General features: G+C 39.0%; 1 protein-coding gene across 2 annotated transcripts in view; it reads right to left on the bottom strand.

Annotated features, from left to right (window-relative positions):
• Positions 1-20,595, bottom strand: part of Sntb1 (syntrophin beta 1) — a 222,909-nt gene that overhangs the window by 21,541 nt on the left and 180,773 nt on the right. For both annotated transcript variants that reach the window (XM_020169574.2, XM_074069136.1), the window contains exon 4: positions 12,527-12,666. In XM_020169574.2, the coding sequence (XP_020025163.2) occupies positions 12,527-12,666 (140 nt within the window). The remainder of the gene's footprint in view (positions 1-12,526; positions 12,667-20,595) is intronic.

Genomic DNA, 20,595 nt, shown 5'->3' on the forward strand with positions numbered 1-20,595 from the left:
CCAGAAAAATATAAATTAGATATGCCTGGGCCTTAAAAAAAAACAACAAATAATTCAACTGTGAACTGTCTGAGGTAGTAACTTGATTTAGGAGAAACCTGTTTCCTACTGGCTATAGTCCCAGCCCATCTCTCTGTATGAAGGAAGAGACTGTTTTTGACATTTTGAGCAAAGCTCCTGGCACTACTAAGGGGAATGGAAGGGGCTTGATATAATCCAGTCCTGCTAAGTGACAGGCATTATGCTAAACAAGGTTTACATAGGTCATTGCTCTGAGCAAAGCATGAATGAATGGATGGATTTTGCATCCACACCCAGATTCACATGTTGAAGTCTTCTCCCCTAATGTGACTGTATTTGGAGTCAGGGCCTTTAAAGAGCTGGTTAAGGTAAATGTGGTCATTAGAGTGGGGCCCCACGTCCATAGGGTTAGTGCCCTATATGATGAGACATGACCAATGAACTACGATGCCCAAGCCAAAATATCTGTTAAAGACCTATTTCACCAACATACGTTTCCTGTGGGCTTTAGAGATGGCGTACTACTAAGTGCATTAACAGATGAGGGCTCTGCCTGGGGTTAAGCATTGCTCTGGCAGGAGAAAGACTAGGGTGCAAGCTCCCAGCCCCTAGATTTCCAGGCTGCTGCTCAGAAGTAAGAAGCAAGTTACCTGCTAGCTTGAAGGGATGAATGGCCGGTGCCATCGGAACATTAGGGACATCCTCTGCTTCACAAGCTCCCAGAGGAAGTTCAAAGTAATAATTATGAGCTGGAGTTTAGCACTGGTTGCTGCACTGGTACACATATACAATGGGTTTCATTTTGCACTTCAGTGGTTAGGCTCAGTAATTTTGGAGGAGGATAGTGAGGGAACAACTATGAGCACTTGGCCGTCCTTTAGGTTTAGTGTAAACTCTGACTTCTTAATGCTGGGTCTTCTGTTGTAATGACCACAGATAGGCACTTGAAGTGTTTCCCTTTTCCCTTCCCGTCAGATGTGGGTTAATGGATTAGGCTATTCCTATGCTTTGCTCACAATCCAGACCTGGCATCTCTGTCTCCTCTGAGCATGTAACAGATACTTGTAGTGCCCCAAACAAAGGCTTGACATCCCATTGACTGTTTCTGGGAATCCATCTCTCCTTCTGAGGACTTTGCTTTTCATGGCTGTCATCAATTACTTTCTTTGTCAATGTGCCTGAGTCCCTGGAGCTGCTGAGCCTGAGAAGCTGCAAAATGACATTCATCCAGCACCTTTACCTTCTGAAGGACTGCTGTTGGAGTGTACACAATAAGTTACTAGCTTGTGTTGGGACAAACTGTGGCTTTACAGACCATGACCACGGTGGATTTTCATACTGATAAACTCATCATACATTGAAAATATCTGAAGTCAAAAATGCATTGACTATACCTAACCTCCTGAGCATCACAACTTAGCAACACAGGACACGGTAACTACCGGTTATTCCCTTCATGACTAAGTGGCTGAATGGGAGCTACCACTCACTGCAGCACTGACCGGTAGAACTTTTGAAAATGATGGCAATGTTCTGGATTTAAGTTCCCCAATATGGAAGCCACTAGCTACATATGGCGTTTGAGCACTTGAAATGTAATTATTAATTACATTTGATTCACTTAAATAGCCACAGGTGACTAGTTGCTCCCATATTAGGAAGCACAGCAATGGAGTTTCCTATAGGTCAGGCTAAGGGTGAGGAACCACACCTTCCCTTGTTTTCTCCCTTGCCTGGTGTTCCCCAACTCCCTTCTAGGTTTCCCTTGGGAGCACCTACTCAATTACCCCCTTCCATCACACTCCTCATCTTCTCTTCTGCTCTGCAGAAGAAGAGATAAGTAGAGCTTGTCCTGTAGTTCTTATCCAGGGTCTGAAGTCACACTGCTGAGCCTAGCTATATGACAAAAAAGCTGAGCAGAAAGTCACTCCTAGGGAGCAGCTGTGCGCTTTGTGTACTCAAAGAAATCTGGCTTTCCTCTTAATGATTTTCTTTCTTACCACAGGATGGGGGTCATTGTTTGGATTTAGCAGTTACCCTTTGGACTGTTTTTAGTTTATACCAAAGATAAAAATATCTACCCAGCTGATGCTCATGATCAAAAGCTCCTAATGTTCCTTATTGTCAGATTTCCAAGGATACAAAAGAATGTAAGAGTGGAAAGTCTTCCTGTCCATCTCCCATGCCACACCACGGCATGTGTGTGTGAGTCACAGGGCCACAGAGCCAAAAGCTATGTGACCTGGGGCACATTTCTTAACTCTTCTGTGCCTTAGGTTCCAAATCTGCAAGACCACACACTAACACAGGCCTTGTAGAATAGATACAAGAATTGTAGGAGGTAACTCGTGTGGAGAGTGGGTACGTGGGCAGCAACCTGCCTCTACTTATTCCCCAAGGCCATACCGAATGCTCTAACTCAGCCACATAGCGGGATCTCTGAACATGAGTTTCCCCTCTGCCTGGAAATCCTCTGCTCCTCTCTCCCCCGCTCCTCTCTCCAGGTTGCATCCCTTGGTCCTCTTGTGAGTTCTCACTCAAGCTCCAATTTAAATCCCTTCCCTGGTGAGGACGCCTCAGTCCCTCTCCAGCCAGAAGTTGGCATTTTTTGCTGTATTTGTTTCAGATGTGTCCTTGGATACCCCTGTGTATCAGTGTGATTTGTTCCAGAATGGCATGGCATGTAAAGACAGGATGATGAGTTTGAATTCTTTTATACCTCTTCATCCCTTGTCTCAATTCTAACTCCTGGTACACAATACACGAATTATTTATATATGTTGAGGAATGAATGAATAAGTAGGAAAGCAGTCTCCATTAGTCAGTTCAAAAACTGTGTGGTGAAAGCTGTGTATGAGCTAGGATTAATTTTATGTTCTTGCTGCCTGGGGGTTATCTAGAAAGTCTAACTTATTTCAACTTTGTTCCTGAAAATTATTTCCAGAGGCGTGAGTCTAATTTTCCTCCTTAGTAACTGGAATACAGTGACTGTGGTCTAATCTTTCTTTAGTTTTAGTTGTGGGAATATCTAGAAATCTGAATATTACTCCCTATGGATAAGAACTAAAGATGTTAATCACAGTGATAGTGCTTGGGATGAATTTGAATGAACCCCAAAGTATAACCTGGATCTTTGCGTGAACATTTTAGGATGTATAGATTCTGAATACTGAGGGCATGTTATAATGCTTTAATTTATTTCAATTTCTACTTTAGTAGCCATTCTGCCAAATATTTTTTTTGGAGGATACTGGGGTTTGAACTCAGGGCCTCAAGCTTGCTAGGCAGGTACATTACCAATTGAGCTACTTTTCCAGCTCTGCCAAATAATTTGAAGCTTAGAAGTTTCAAAAATTAAAAATTTTAAAGTGATCTATACCTGGCTTCTAGCCTCTGAAAATCTGCTCTATTCAACCTTGAGGCCAATGTTTTCCATCTTAAGTCAACTTTGCTGGTCTCTATTACCAACCATGATTGAAGTCAGATTTTAAGGAATTTCAACTCTACTCACTGTTGCCATTTTAATCTTGTGTTATCTCTTGTTCTACTGTGTCTCAGTCTCTTGTGTGCATCTCTGATTCTTTATATATGTACTTTTAGGATGAAAGACATTGCCTTACTTCTGTCTGCCTCTTATTTAGGACAGATACCTCCAAATCTAAATGCACTTTGTTGTATATGTTGAGTCAAACTTTGGGACCAAATTTCATCTAGGGATTGTCCCACATTGTTCAATAATTAATTCAACAGCCATTTGAGGGCCACTATTGCCAGGAACTATGCCAGGATGGCCACAAGTATTACATTAGCATCCCAGCTTCTAGGTAAAGACACAGCAGAATAGAAGAAGTGAAGACAGCCCACTGTCATAAAGCACATATATGAAGAGCTGGCAACAGAGGCCAGGTCTGGGATTTGTCAGCTGCTTGAAGGTCAGACTCAGGTTCGATTCAATTTTGTTCTCAGGATACAGGCTTTCAAGGAAAGGGACAAGAATATGATGCATTGAGACCATATTTCATGTCTTGGCTGCTGTGAATAATGCTGCAATGAACAGGACAGTGTAAATATCTCTTTGGGATCCTAATTTTGATTCCTTTGGATATAAACCTGGAAGTGAGATTATTAGTTAAGACAGTAATTTTATTTTTAATTTTTGGAGGAATCTCCACACTATATTCCACTGTGGCTATACCAGTTTATATTCCCAGAAATCATGTGCAAGTTTTCTCTTTTCTCTACATTTTTTAGCCAACATTTGGTTAACTTTTTGATAATAGCTATCCTCACAGATACGAAGGACACATGGTGGTTTTGATTTGCATTTCGCTATTGACTGGTGATACAGAGCATGTTTTTCACTCCTATTGGCTCTTTGTATGTCTTCTTTTGAGAAATTTCTACTTGGGTCCTTTCCCCATTTTTTTTCTCTTACTTTTATATTATCATTTTTACATTTACTTACATGTGTATACATTGTTAGGACCACCTCTCCCCTACCCTCCACCCACCCCACTTCCAGGCAGAACCTGTTCTGCCCTCTTGTTCTCTGATTTTGTTGAAGAGAAAGCATAGGCGATAATAAGAAAGACATAGCATTTTTGCTAGTTTGAGATAAAGATAGCTGTACAGAGGGATTCCTAGCATTGCTTCTATGTACATGTGTATTGCAACCCACATTGGTTCATCTGTGCCATACCTCTTCACTATTTCCTAATCCCCTTCCTAGAGTGGCCTCTGCTAGTTTAAGATTACTTTATTTGCTCCTTTACAGTGAGCATATCAAACACATTCAAGTGTTAGGTTTCCTTCCCTTTCCCAATTCTTCCCATGCATATTCTCTCCTTAGTGTGTGACCCATGTCCAATAATATTACTGCAGGTTTGTTTTAGGTCCGTAATCTGCATATGAGGGAGAACATGCGATTTTTGGTCTTCTGAGGCTGGCTAACTTGGTTTAAGATGATGTTCTCCTCTGGTTCCATCCATTTACTTGCGAATGACAAGATTTCATTCTTCTTTGTGGCTGAGTGTTTCATCGTGTATAAATACCACATTTTCCTGATCCATTTGTTGGTAGTGGGGCATCTTGGCTGTTTCCCTAGCTTGGCTATTATGAATAGTGCTGCAATAAACATGGGTGTGCAGGTGCCTTTGTAATAATCTGAGTCACATTCCTTTGGGTATATCCTTAGGAGTGGTATTGCTGGATCATATAGCAGATCTAGGTTTAGTTTTTAAAGAAGCCTCCATATTGTTTTCCAAAGTGGTTGCTCTAGCTTACATTCCCACCAGCATTGTATGAGGTTTCCTTTTTCCCCACATCTTCACCAACATTTGTTGGTGGTGGTGTTCTTGATGCTAGCTATTCTAACAGGAGTGAGGTGGAATCTCACTTGCATTTCCTTTATGGCCAGGGGTGGTGAGCATTATTTTATATGTTTTTTGGCCGTTTGGATTTCTTCCTTTGAAAAAGTTCTGTTGAGTTCAGTTGCCCACTTCTTTATTGGTTCATTGATTTTTGGGGAGTTTAGTTTTTTGAGCTCCCTGTATATTCTGGTTATCAGTCCTTTGTCTGATGTATAGCTAGTAAATATTTTCTCCCACTCTGTGGGTGGTCTCTTCAGTTTAGAGACCATTTCTTTTGCTGTGCAGAAGCTTTATAATTTCATGTAGTCCCATTTGAACCTTCTTTCTCTTAGTTGCTGGGCTGCTGGAGTTCTACTGAGGAAGCCCTTACCTATACCTTTTGTGTCTAGGGTATTCCCTGATCTTTCCTGTACTAACTGCAAGGTTTCAAGTCTGATATTAAGGTCCTTAATCCACTTTGAGTTGATACTAGTACAGGGTGACAAGCATGGATCTAGTGTCAGTTTTCTGCAGGCAGATAATAACTTTTTCCACCAACATTTATTGAAGAGGCTGTCTTTTCTCCATCATATGTTTTTGGTGTTTTGTCAAAAATAACATGGGTGTAGCTGTGTGGATTCATATCTGGGACCTCGATTCTGTTCCACTGGTCTTCATATCTGTTTTTGTACCATTACCATGCTGTTTTTATTGGTATATCTTTGAAGTATAGTTTGAAGTCTGGTATTGTGATACCTCCAGCATTGCTCTTTTTGCTCAATATTGCCTTGGCTATTCATAGTCTTTTGTGTTTCCAAATGAACTTTAGGGTAGATTTTTCAGTCTCTGTGATGAATGTCATTGGGATTTTTTATGGGAATTGCATTGAACATGTAGATTGCTTTTGGTTGTATAGCCATTTTTACTATGTTGATTCACCAATCCATGAGCAGGGGAGATCTTTCCACTTCCTGTAGTCTTTCTCAATCTTTTTCTTCAGTGGTTTGTAGTTCTTCATGTAGAGGTCATTCACGTTCTTTGTTAAGTTTATTCCTAGGTATTTGATTTTTTCTGAGGCTATTGTAAATGGAATTGTTTTCCCATGTTCACTGTTGGTATATAGAAAGGCTACTGAATTTTGTAAGTTGATTTTGTATCCTGCTACATTGCTGAAGCTGTCTATGGTGTCTAGAAGTTTTTGGATGGAGTTTTCTGGGTCTTTGAGGTATAAGATCATGTCATCTGCAAATAGGGATACTTTGACTACTTCTTTACCTATTTGCGTTCCCTTTATTTCTTCTTCTTGCCTTATTGCTCTGTCTAGGAATTCCAGTACTATGTTGAATAAGAGTGGGGAGAGTGGGCACCCTTGTCTCGTTCCTGACTTTAGGGGAAATGGTTTCAGTTTTTCTCCATTAAGTATGATGTTGGCTATAGGTTTGTGACATATAGCCTTTATAATGTTGAGGTACATTCCTTCTCTTCCTAGTTTTCTTAGAGCTTTTATCATGAAGTGGTGTTGAATCTTATCAAAGGCTTCTTCTGCATCTATTGAGATGATCAAGTGGTTTTTGTCTTTGTTTCTATTAATATGCTGTATTACATTTATTGATTTGCATGTGTTGAACCATCTGTGCATCCCTGGGATGAAGCTGACTTGGTCATGGTGAATAATCTTTCTGATATGTTGTTGGATTCAGTTTGCCATTATTTTATTGAGGATTTTTGCATCGATGTTCATTAAGGAGATTGGCCTATAGTTCTCCTTTTTGGATGTGTCCTTGTTTGGATTTGGGATGAGTGTAAGTCTGGCTTCATAGAATGAGTTAGGCAGTGTTCCATCCCTTTCTATTTTGTGAAAAACTTTAAGGACTGTTGGTATTAGTTCTTTTTTGAAGGTCTGGTAGAATTCAGCTGAGAATCTGTCAGGTCCAGTACTTTTCTTTTTTGGGAGACTATTGCTGCTTCAATTTCATACTTGTTATAGACCTGTTTAGGTGGTTAATATCCTCTTGGTTCAATTTTTGATGGTCAATGGAAAAAGTTGTCCATTTCTTCAAGATTTTCCAATTTATTAGAATGAAGGTTCTCAAAGTAGTCTCTGATGATGTTTGTTGTTATCTATCCTTTTATGTTTCTGATTTTACCAATCTGGGTCTTATTCTTCCTCATTTTAGTCAGATTTGCCAGGGGCTTGTCATTCTTGTTCATTTCTTCAAAGAACCAGCTCTTTGTTTCACTGATTTGTTTTTTCCTTTGGCCTCCATTTCATTAATTGCAGACCTTATTTTTATTATTTCTCTCCTGCTTGCTTTGGGTTTTGCTTGTTCTTGTTTTTCTAGGAGTTTGAGATGTAGCATTAGGTTGTTTATTTGAGATCTTTCTGTCCTTTTAATATATACACTCATGGCTATAAACTTTCCTTTTAGGACTGCCTTTGCTGTGTCCCATAGGTTCTGGTAGGTGGTGTTTTCATTTTCATTAGCTTTTAGGAACCTTTTGTTTTCCTGTCTTATTTCTTCTATGACACACTGACTGTTAAGCAATGTGTTATCCAGCCTACAATTATTTGCATATTTTCTGCTGTTGCTTTTGTTGTGGAGTTCTAGTTTTAATATACTATGATCAGATAGAATGCAGGGGATTATTTCTATTTTCTTATATTTGCTGAGGCTTGCTTTGTGCCCTAAGATATGATCTATTTTGGAGTAGGTTCATGGGCTGCTTAGAAGAATGTATATTGTGATGTTGTTGGATGAAATATTCTGTAGATGTCAGGTCCATTTGATTTATTGTGTCATTTAGTTCTAGGATTTCTTTGTTGATTTTTTGTTTGGATGACCTATCTATTGGTGATAGAGGATATTAAAGTCTCCCACTACCATTGTATTGGAGTCTATATATGCTTTTAAATCCTTTAGTGTACGTTTGATGAAACTGAGTATGCTGATATTGGGTGCATATAGGGTGATAATTGCTATTTCCTTTTGATGTATTGCCCCTTTTATTAGTGTGAAGTGTTCTTCTTTATCTCATTTGACCAATGTAGGTTTGAAGTCTACTTTGTTTAACATAAGTATCGCTACTCTGCCTGTTTTCTGGGGCGATTGGCTTGGTAAATCTTCCAGCCTTTCACCCTAAGCCAGTGTTTATTTCTGTCAATAAGATGGGTGTCTTGTGAGATCTTGTTGGATCTTCCTTTTTCATCCAGTTTGCCAAACGGTGTCTCCTGATGGGGAAATTGAGTCCATTGATATTCAGTGTTAATATTGATAGGTATGTGGTGATTCCGGCCATTTAGTTGTTTTTGTTGTTTAAGGATTTGATTGTGTGCAGTCAAATCAATGCTATTCTCTGATTACTTGCATGTTCTTCTCCTGTAGTTTGATACTTCCTGTCCTCTTGTGGTTTTGTTTGTTTTCATTTTCTGTGTGCAGAATTCCTTGTAGAATCTACTGCAGTTGTGGGTTGGTGGTCATGTATTGTTTTAGTTTCTGTTTATTGTGGAAGATTTTTATTGCTCCATCAAGTTTGAATTATAGTGTTTCTGGGTACAGTCTCTTAGGGCTGAAGTTATTTTCATTCAGTGCCTGAAATACCTCACTCCATGCCCTTCTTGCTTTTAAAGTTTCCATTGAGAAATCTGCTGTTATTTTGATGAGTTTACCTTTATACATTATTTGTTTTTTCTCTCTTACAGCCTTCAATATTCTTTGTCTGTTCTCTGTGCTTGTTGTTTCAATGATAATATGCTGTGGGGAGTTTCTATATTGGCCAAGTTTGTTTGGTGTCCTGGAGGCTTCCTGTACATGAATGGGCAAAACTTTCTTGAAATTTGGGAAATTTTCTGTTATTATTTTATTGAACATATTATATATGCCTTTGGCTGCTTCTTCAATGCTCGTGATTCTCAGGTTTGGTATTTTGATGGAGTCACTGAGTTCTTGCATATTCCTTTCACAGCTCTTGACTTGTTTGACTAAGATTTCTTCTGTTTTTTCTTTAATTTCTAATTTATCTTCAAGCTCTGAGAATCTGTTTTCCACTTGTTCTAGACTGTGGAGTGGCCTTCCACTATATTTTTTGTTTGACTAAAGGGACTTTTTATTTCCAGGATTTCTGTTTGATTCTTTTGTCTGAGGTTTTCCATATCTTTGTTTAACTCTTCTTTTATGTTTTGTGTTGTCATCTTTTATTCATATATCCTTTTTTATAGTGTCCTTTGTTTCACTTTGGTGTTTGCTGAAGTCCTCTCTGAGTTCCTTTATTTGTTTCCGTGTCTTTTTATGTTCTTTACTTTTGGTGTCTCGAAATTTCTTGAGTGTATCTTGTACATTCTGATTAACCATGTCTAGTATCTTCCAAAATTTCTTCATTGAGGGTTTTTATGTGGGTTTAACTGGGCTCCTTAGTGACATTTATCATTGTTTTGTTGAGGTCAGGAACTGGGTATCCATTTTCTTCATTTCCCACTGAATCCTGTATTGAATTATTTTTTTGAGGAGAGTGGTTTCCATCCCTTTTTCTTCTTCCCATTGCTCCAGCTGGTGCTATGCAGCTATGTTTTTGACAGGCTAGTTGATGGTTTTGATTGCCTGATTTCTTTCCCTGATTTAATTTTTGTATTGTGACTGACTTGGTTGTTAGCTATGTTGATGTGCTCTTTTTGTCCCTGGACTGGAGGTAAAATATAGCAAAAACAAATTCATAGGTTCAATGACAGACCAGTTGTTTACATATTATTTAAAAAACCCCTTGATGATAATATCAATAAACAGTGGGAGTTGAGGCTGGTGATGGTTATTAGGTTAGTTATAGATTTTGGGAAATTGGTAAAGGTGGTACTAAAAAGGGATGGTGGGAAAAGGGATGGGTGAGTGGGGGAAGAGGTGTGGGGACTGCTGGGTTTTGTGGCCCTTGTGTGTGTTTGGGTGTATTTCTGTTGTTGTAGTGGAGGGACTGCAGGGGGGAGGGCTGTGGTTGTGTATAGTTGGTACAGTGGGCTAGTCAGCAGGTGGAGAGTGTATAGGAGGGAGGGGTAGTGAGGTGACAGGTTGGAGGATGATAGGAGGGGAAGGTGAGATGGAGGAAAGAGTGGACAAAAAAGGACAGAAAGACTATTCGGTCTGCAGCTTCACATAAGCAACTTTTGAGCTGGCTGGTGGGGAGAAATGCCCACTTTTTTCAGTGCAGCATGGTGCAGGGAGGCTTTCCATGGGCGAGGGGTCCAGGATGTCACAGAGTTTGATTCTGATTGATGCTCTGTCTTCTGCTTGTTGAAAGAAGCAGAAAAAAAAAAAAAGAAAAGAAAGAAAGAAAACAGAAAGAGAAACGGCAGGGGCACTTTTTACCCAGGGCCAGAAGTCAGACACACCTTGCTGGCTATGCCATGCTGGATTTTTGTAGCTCTTAGGTGCAATTAGAAACTGATTTTAGGGTCAGTCTTTGAATTTTATCTGCACCTAATGTGATGGCAGTTATTCTTTTAGCTAGGTGCAATGAGAATTACCCAACTTTAGCTCCAATGTCTCAAGGAGGTTTCTGGCATCACAGAGCTTAGAGTTTCTGATTTCCTACCCTAGCCACCACTTTTGATCCTCCCTTTCCCCATTTTAAACTCAAACTTTGTTACTATTGAGATGTAGGGCATCATTATATATCTTGGATATTAACCTCTTTTTAGATATATGATTTGCAAATCTTTTCTCCCATTCTGTAGGTTGCCTTTTAATTGTTGATTATTTTCTTCCCTCTGCAGAAAATTTTTAGTTTGAAAAAATCCCATTCTTCTCTTTTTGCTTTTGTCATCTGTGCCTTTTGTATCATATCCAAGTAACTATTACCAAGGAAAATGTCAAGAAGCATTGTCCCTGTTTTTTCTAGGACTCTTATGGCTTTAAGTCTTATGTTTAAACATGTCTTTAATCTATTTTGAGTTGCTTTTTGTGTATGGTTTAAGATAAGGATCCCATTTCATTCTTTTGCATATGGATATCCAGTTTCCCCAGCACCACTTATTGAAGAGATTGCCCTTTCCCCATGTGTATTCTCTTCTTAGTACTCTGTGAAATATCAGTTGACCATAAATGGGTGGATTTATTTCTGGGCTCTCTATTTTGTTCCTTTTGTGTATATATTATACTAGTTTCATGTGCTTTTGATTACCATTACCTTTGTAATACACTTTGAAATCAGGAAGTGTGACGACTCCAAATTCTCAATGAGAAATATGTAATATTTGTATACAATTGAATATTATTCATCCTTAGAAAAGAAGGAAAGCCTGCCATCTGTGACAACGTGGATGAACTGAAGGGTATTATGCCAAGTGAAATAAGCTAAATACAGGAGCACAAATACAACATGATCCCGCCTACCTGAGGAATCTAAAATAATCAGAAGCAGAGAGTAAAATGGTGGTTACCAGAGTCTGAGGGGAGTAGAAAATGGTGTGTGGGAGGTATGTTGATCAAAGCTGCAAAGTTTCAGTCATGTAACTCCATAAAGAGACAGGAGGACTGTTTTGGAAGTGATGAATATGTAATATTGTATTGATTGTGGCTATGATTTCACAGGTGTATGTATAAAAGACATGAAGTTATATATATTAATATGCACAACTTTTTGCATGTCAATCATAGCTCAATGAAGTGGTTTATGAAATACTATATTTCACATGAATAGTAAATGTGCATTGAAGGTATTGAGAAACAGAGCCTGGTGGTCACATTTCTCCAGGGAGCATCACAGAACGGAGGAAGAATGACTATGTGTTAAGAAACCCTTAAGAAGCAATAGTGGGACATTCACATATATGACATTCTTTGTGCCACAAGTAAAGACCCTTGCTTGATGGTTCTACTTGTACTTATGCAAACATATGTCCAGTTCATTTTCAAAGAAAATGCTAACTGGGACCGTCACACAGATGTCACTATTCCTTCATGATGGATGAATATTTTGTTCTTTCTCTGTACAATCTTATGTTTAGCTATAAATAGTAATGCATCTACTAAAAATGTGTGGCTCTTTTCTTAAGGAACTCTTAGCTCCTGCTGCACCAGTAGGCAATAATATAATGTGTTGAAATTATTATAATCGATTAAAATACTATCGATCTGCAAACACAGCATGCCCAAACACAAGGCCATAGCTACCTGGTGGCAAGAAGAGGATATGAGTGAACTGGGCTGAACCAGGCTTCCTTCCTCCTTGGCATGCTGTCATAGATTAAAAGGTCTTTCTCAGTCAGAACAACCAGGGCTGGTTTCCACTGTTTCTCACTCTCGCCTGGCACCTGAAACAGAAATCAGAGAACTGTCAAACAACAGCTGCAGAACAGAGTGATTGGAAAAGGGAAGCTGGCATTCCCTCCATTGGAAGCCCCAGCAATTCGAGTGTCTTTTTGGTTGAGGATGTACAATCAAAATGGAAAGAAAAAACACAATCATGACCCCAATGATTCCTAATTCTTGAAACTATGTGATTCTCAAGGGCCCTGTTCTGTACAGTGAGCACAGCCAAGAAGCAGCCCATCTGCTGCACATCTGTCATTGGTTCTCACCTGCCAGTCAGCACTGAATCTTTATTTCCCAGTGGGAGGCAAATGCCTGGGAGAATCCACACTTCCAGCTTATTCTCTAGAACAGTACATTTTTTACTATGAAAAATTTTTATTAACTATCTAAAGACACTGAAAAATATATTATGGAGGCTAATGTCTATGCAGGCAGACGTGAGACATCACAGCCTCTATGTGTTTTACTCTTAAATTGCTTCTATGACGTAGGCACCATTGCCAAGTTTCTCTTCTCCTGTTGACTATTCAGTTCCACTTATGAAAAAGTTCTTTAACTCAAAGGCCAGATGACGAACAGGAATGCAGGGATGTGAGAGGACTCAAGCATCATTTGTATGATGATTGGACCATGTACACTATAACATCCCTTACAATTCTGAGAATTTGTGGAAACCTGCTCTTATTTCATGAGCCATCCCTCTTAGCTCAGTGTTAACCCTCCCATTCCCCTAAATGTTTTTCTGTTTATGAACATACTTTCCTTCCAGTTTAAATTCTGGACCTCCAGATTCATCTTTAAGCTTTGGTTAGAAAAACTCAACGCTCTGATCTTGTTTCTCAAAACATGGCCTGTGTTCCAGCCGCATCAGCCTCATCCAGGTGCTTGCTAGAAATGCAGTCTCTGGCCCATACACACCTCCAGAATCAGAATGTGCATTTTAACAGGACCTTCAAGTAATTTGTGTGTTCATTAAAGATTAAGAAGCACTGCTGTACATGTCAAGATTGCCTTCGACACTGCTAACTAATTCAATGAAGACAATCCTCTCACAACAAGCCACAACTCAAGATCTTTTCAGAATTAAAGGAGATAGTAAGCAAAATACACAATACAGCTAATTTCTTCAGTTTCTACTTACCAATACCATATCATAAGTACCAGAGTGAAATGTTTATCAAGGTGGAACCATGTATATATGGCTTTTGCTTTACGCTAACATTCATAACCAGTACTGACCAGTGCATTAGGAACGAGTGATCAAAGTAGAGAAGACGTGCAGCTTGGTGAACAAGGTGACTTTTGTAAATTCTATATAAAGACAGCCTGAACCTGAATGTCAGTCCATTATTTATGTCCCATGTGAAGTTATTTTTCTCTGTGCTTCAATTTCCTGACTGAAAAGGTAACATCACACCCAACAGAAGTTAAAGCCTGCTTACTTTGTAACCAGACTGCCTGCGCACTAATCCCTGATCTATAGTTTACTCGCTGTAAAGTCTTGGGGAAGTCAGCTAGCTCCTTTGTGTCTCAGTTTCTGTATCTGTAAAATGGGAAATGATAGAACCCATAGCAGGGGCTCCTGTAACGACTGACTGAAATACAACCTATAAAAGGCTAGTGCAGTGCAAAGCCAGCATCATGCAGCACTTCCTCCTCTTGCTATGGTGGGGATGGATGGGTCAGAGTGCACGATGGGGTTAGGAACTGGCAGATGGTAAGAGCCCAGTAAAACTTAACATGGGTGGCGGAACTACCAGCTGTTTAAAACATCTCAAAAAAGGCATCCTTTGAAAATGCATCACTATGACACGGTAACGACTTTCCTTGAGAAAAATTGTAATGCAAGCTAAAAAAATATTTTGAAGCTGACAATTTCAGTAGCTTCTTCTCTCTCCTTTCCAAAGTTCTCCCAGGAAGAATTCATTGTACAATGATCATGTTTAGTTTTTAATGTCTCCCTGCCAACAATCCCAAACAAAAACTCCTTTTCTAAAGAATATCCACCCCTGCTTGTTAACGATAAAGCTATTTATACTAGAATGTGAATGACTGCCTGGCTTATTTCCCCCTTTATATATTTTATGCACATTTTCTAAATCTAGCTTTAGCTTATTTCTTTTGTAAGAAGACTTTCTTCAACAGAATAAAAACATCTTGAAGAGACCAAAATGGATTGTTCAAGAAGGCAATGTGCCAGACCTTACAAGGTGAATAAGTTATAGTCTCAAGACTTAAAATATTGCGGGGAAGGGGGGGTGGCTGAAAATAAATCTTTTCCAGCTTCTACATTAAACTTAGAAAATTACTTTTCCAGCTCATTAACTAGGACCGGAGAAGCTACAAATGATCCTCCCAAAATGACTATCTTACTTACCTAGTCAGATCTGATTCATTAACTTTGACCGTAATTGGTCATTTCACTGTGAACAAGACAATGCGTTATTCCTCAGAAACCATGTTAAATTCAAAATAAACCTCCCCGGTGAACACTGAGGTGCTTCTCTGTCCTGCTGGAGTCACAAACACAGTCGCATGCTGAGTGGTACGTGTAGGTCTGAATAAAGGCCTAAATGGTTTATTCGAGAGCCCTGTGCGGATATGTTAATCTATGCTTGAGAACACGCCAGGGGCATTTCCCTCCATCCCTGGGTGCAGAGCTGTCATTTTAATACTATGTAAAGGATTGAGGGCTGCAGGTTGCCCATGAGAACACTAGCTTTGCAAGGCAAAAAAGTCACAGTGATTTTAAAAGCCATACCTGGTGCTAGGCATGCCCCACACTTAAGCCTCTGAAGTACAAATTTCATCAGGCTCAAGAATTTGTACTATTGGTTTCATGACAACTTGTATTATAAGTCCAGATTTCCTGGCACCCACAGGTATTTCAGCATTAATGAAACAGTCTGGGGATGTGTCTGCATTTTGTTAAACTTTGATGCCTGAAGCAGAAGACTTCCCTTCGGTCACAACATCCTGTTTTGGATGCTGTAGTCATTGGTTTCTGAAGAACTAAGCATGTTTTTAATGAAGAAAGCAAAGGAAGGGAGATGGGTAGACATTAACTTCTGAAATGACTCTGAAGTGTGGCTTTGGTGAGTGGAGTCTTGTGTCCATACTCACTTTTGCAGAGCACAAGAGGAAAGATTTACTGAATGGTCCAAAGAATGCAGGGGCAGTGGCTTACGCCTGTAATCCTGGTTGCTCAGGAGGCTGACATCAGGAGCATCACAGTTCTAAGCCAGCCTGGGCAAATTGTTCTGCAAGACCCTATCTCAAAAAAACCCAACACAAAAAAGGGCTGGTGCAGTGGCTGAAGACTGTAGGCCTGAATTCAAACCCCAGTACTGGGAGGGAAAAAAAGAAAGAAAAAGAACTGTGGGGAGTGCAGACCTTGGGTCCTCCTTTTGAGACAGATCTTGTGAGTCTAGTTCAGTGACTTTCAAACTCCTTAAATTCAATGAACCTTCTGTTCAGATCAAATCACAAGTTGTAGAACTTTAAGTAAACCCACTGAGAGTCAGTGCATTGTAGTATCCTGTTGGGATCTTGGTACCTCAGTGACTTTAAGTCTTTATCCTACCACCACCCACACCTCTGAATAGGTTTGCTAGCAATCCCAATCCTTGGAACAGATTAAAAACTATTGATCATGTCTCCTCTAAAATATCTAAAATATGTAGACTGCATCCAAAGAGAGTTTCTATCAAAATCTTTCAGTGCCTTATGTTTTGGTTTTTTGGTAGTTACTTCCAAAGAAAAGAATGATATTGTTGACTCTAAGTCAGAATTGTAAGGATTAAATGAATTAATATACATAGAGGACTTGGTAAGCAAGCAAAAGCTTTAATATTAACTACATTACAGTATTCACTTATTACATTAAGAAAGGATAGTGAATATCAAATTAAAGATGTGGGTGAACTTGGACAAGAACCACTTGTTCTTGCTAGGTCTAAATTCCCTCATCTACCAAATGAGGAGGTGGGACTAAATTATTGCTAATGGCCTCTTCAACTTCAAAATTCTATCATTCTTAAACTTAAAGTTCTCTGCTAATTAGGCTCAAATGGTTTCAGTTACTAAGACTCTTGCTTTATGATTCTATTTCTTTTAGTTTTTTTTTTTTTTGGTAGTGCTAGGAGTTGAACTCAGGGCTTTGTGATTGCTAGGCAGGTACTCTACCACTTGAACCACTCTGTAAGCCCTTTATGCATTGGTAATTTTTGAGATAGGGTCTTGCTTTATGCCTGGACTGTGATCCTCCTGTAGTGTTTCTCAGTGTAGGTGTGATGACAGGCACACGCCACTGTACCCAGCTTACAAACTTCATGCCTGGGCTGGCCTCGAACCATAATCTTCCTGATCTCAGGCTTCTGAATAGCTAGGATTATAGGCTTGAGCAGTAGCAGTGCCTGGCCTCTAACACACATATTTCCTATCCTCTATTTGAACAGAGTTGGCCAAATGACCTTGTGGTCAGTAGAGTCAAAACACTGTTTCTTCAAAACATGGCATCGCCACTGAGGGATATGGATACACTACTGAACTACAATAAGCCCTTCTCTGATGTGTGACATGGCTGCCCAAGTCCATTTCATGAGGATAAAGTGGAGAAGGCACAGAAAGCACTTCTCATCTGGTAGGTACTGGAAATGTTCAATTTCCCTCATGGTTTACTTCAAGTAGACACTACCTCTCAGCTACACAGTTCAGGAAGCAAGATCCAGATGTAGGGAGAGTGACAATAGCAAGTGAAATGTATTATGAAAGGAGGCTAATCACAACTTTTATGTTGGAAATCATGGTTATCTGGACAACTTTTAAATTTGTCTATTTCACCTCAGCTTTCCAGGTATTGAGAACAAAGGACAAGATACCAGTGTAATAAATAATGAACATTTATCAACTTCAAATGCTTTACAACCACTAGATAATTAACACCAAGTCTCAGGGATGTAGATAAAGATCTTCTACACCTAAGCAAAAAAAATAAGGCAGCCACAGGAACACAGGGATACAGGCCTTGCTAAGCAAGGCCATTCACGTCTCCAACTCTCTTCTACCTTGGCCCGAACAATTCCCAGGGCCTAGCGACCAGAGGATACCTGCAACTGAATGCAAAGGAGAATCAAAAGGAAGAGACAGGAGACAAAGGAAGAAAGAGAAGAAAGCTAGAAAAAGAAGGTTCAGAAAAATGTTTTGTGGGAGCCTTAGCTTTTTGGAACCAATTACTTTCCTGTCACACAAGTCCCAAGTTGTTAGGTATCTGAACCAGGCACTGAATTCAAGCATGGCTAAAAGAGAGCTGATTAAGTGCTCCATTGTGTTCCATGGATGCTAAAACAACGATGGAAACCAGGCGTGGTGGTTCATACCTATAATCCTGCACTCAGGAAGCTGAGGCAGGAGGATCATGAGAAGGCCACCCTGGGCTACAGTGAGACCTTTTCTGACCATGGGTCACCAAAGAGGGTATCCTTTTCATATGCCAGCTCTTCCAGTAACCAACACCTCAAACTAGCTCTAGATTTTTATAATTAATAAAGCCCAAATGCCAGGTTCATAAGTGGAACACTGATCAGAGTCAATGTACAACTCAACATGATGACACTTTGGTACTTAAGCTATAAAAAATCATCACCTCAGGTGCTGGCAGGATCATCTCCTCTGAAGGCTCCAGAGAAGAACCCTCCTTTGATGTTGCTCAGCTTATTGTGGCTCCAGCTTCCTTGATTTGTAGCTGCATCACTCCAATCTCTGCCTCTTTTGTCACATAGACTTCTTTCTATGTGTCTTCATATGGCCTTTTTATAAGGATACCACTCATTGAGTTGAGGGTCTGCCTTAATCCAGTACGAGCTCAAATAATCATAACTACAGAAACCCTATTTTTTTCTTTATTTTACTGGCATATAACAGTTGAACAGGGGATGCCTTGTGACATTTACATATGTGTTTACAATATATATATTAGTTAGATTAACCAAACTCCATCGTTCTCCATCTTTCCCCTTCCCCCATTTCTCATTTCAACAGGTCAGAAGTCCCATTTCTAAATCAAGTCACACCTTAGGTCTCAGGTGAACATGATGTTATTCAGCCTACTACAACAACCAATGAAGTTGTGCACAATGATTCAGCTACAAGAATATTCACCTTGGAATGCTTTACAATAATAGGAAATTTGAAATATGCTGAAATACACAACTGTAGATAAATGGGTTAATAAAATATAATATATTCATATATAAGAACATTAGTATATGTTTAAGAATGGCAAAAATTCATTAAGTCATATGTAAGTAAGCTTTATCAAGATAAACTATATTCTGGACCTTAAAACAAGTTTTAATAATTTGTTTTTTGTGGTGCTGGGGTTTGAACTCAGTGCTTACACCTTGAGCCACTCCATCAGCCATTTTCTGTGATGGGTTTTTTGAGATAGGGTCTCATGAACTATTTGCCCTGACTGCTTTCGAACCTTGATCCTCCTGATCTCTGAGTAGTTAGCATTACAGGTGTGAGCCACTGGCACCCAGCAAGTTTTAGTAAATTTATTTATTTTAGTTTTCTTTTAAAAATTTTTTATTTATTTTTATTTTTTATTATCATTTTACTGTTGTACTTGGGGTACATTGTGACATTTATAAAAGTTCTTACAATATATTGTAGTTGAACTCACTCCCTCCTTTACCTTCCCTCCCCCCATTCCTGGAGTAGTTTTAACAGTCTCATTTTTCCATTTTCATCCATGAGTACATAATATATCCACTACATTCACCCTCCTCCACCTTTTCCTTATATCCTTCCCCCACCCACTGGTACCAACCCCCAGACAAGATCTGTTCTCTGTTTTTGAAAAAAAAACATTTTTGATTGTTTAAGATAGCTATTCAGGGGCTGGCAGAGTGGTTCAAGTGGTAGTGTGCGTGCCTAGCAAGCATGAGGCCCTAAGTTCAAACCCCTGTACTGCTAAAAAAAAGAAAAAAAAACCTCTCAAGTTTTAACAAATTTAGATGTATTCAAATTATACAATTTATGTTCTTTGGGTTAAACAAAATTAAATAAAGGCTCAATAACAGAAAGACCTATGGAAAACTCCAAACACTTGGAAAATAAGAAACTTCCAAATAATCAATGTGTTAACAAAAAGGAAACTGAGAAAGTAGTTAGAACTGAATGAAAATAAAACATAATAAAATTTGTGACATTCTACTAAAGCGGTACTGAGGGACACATTTATAATACTTAATGCCTAGAAACAAGAAGGCAAGCTAAGTGAAAATAACCAGCTGATAGGAAATAATAAAGTTCAGTAAAGAAATCAATAAAAAGAAAATAGAAAAGCATCAGAAACTCCAGTGAAACCAGTGTCTGTTTCTTTGAGATCAATGAAGTGAATAAGCCTCTAACTACACTGGTCATGAAAAGGAGAGAGCAGACACAAAGTCCAAATACCAGAAATGAGAGGGAGTAAATAGCTACATAGGCTGTGTATAATTAATATTAAGGATACTATTAAAGATATATTAAGGGGACATGTGAAGAGTTTTATGCCAATAAGCTTGACAACTCAGATGAAACTGACAAATTTCTTGAAATACAAACTACCAAAGGTAATTGAAGAAGAAATACTGGAATAGAAAGTCTTTCTATGAAAGAAATTGGCTTTGTAATAAAAATGATCCCACAAAAAAATTACTCAAGGCCAAGTGAAAAACATGTAAGGAGGGAATTTTACCAATTCTAGAGAATTCTTTCAGAAAACTGAAATGCAGGGAATACTTCTAACACATTCTAGAGGCCGATCTTACCAAATTAAGACAAAGATAATAAAAGTACATAAAGGTATAGACTGATGAGAGACATCATGAACATAGACGTAAAAGTTATTACCAAAATTTGAGTAAGTTCAGCTCAAAATT

The sequence above is a fragment of the Castor canadensis genome, chromosome 3 (assembly GCF_047511655.1).
Source record: "Castor canadensis chromosome 3, mCasCan1.hap1v2, whole genome shotgun sequence".
Taxonomy (NCBI): domain Eukaryota; kingdom Metazoa; phylum Chordata; class Mammalia; order Rodentia; family Castoridae; genus Castor; species Castor canadensis.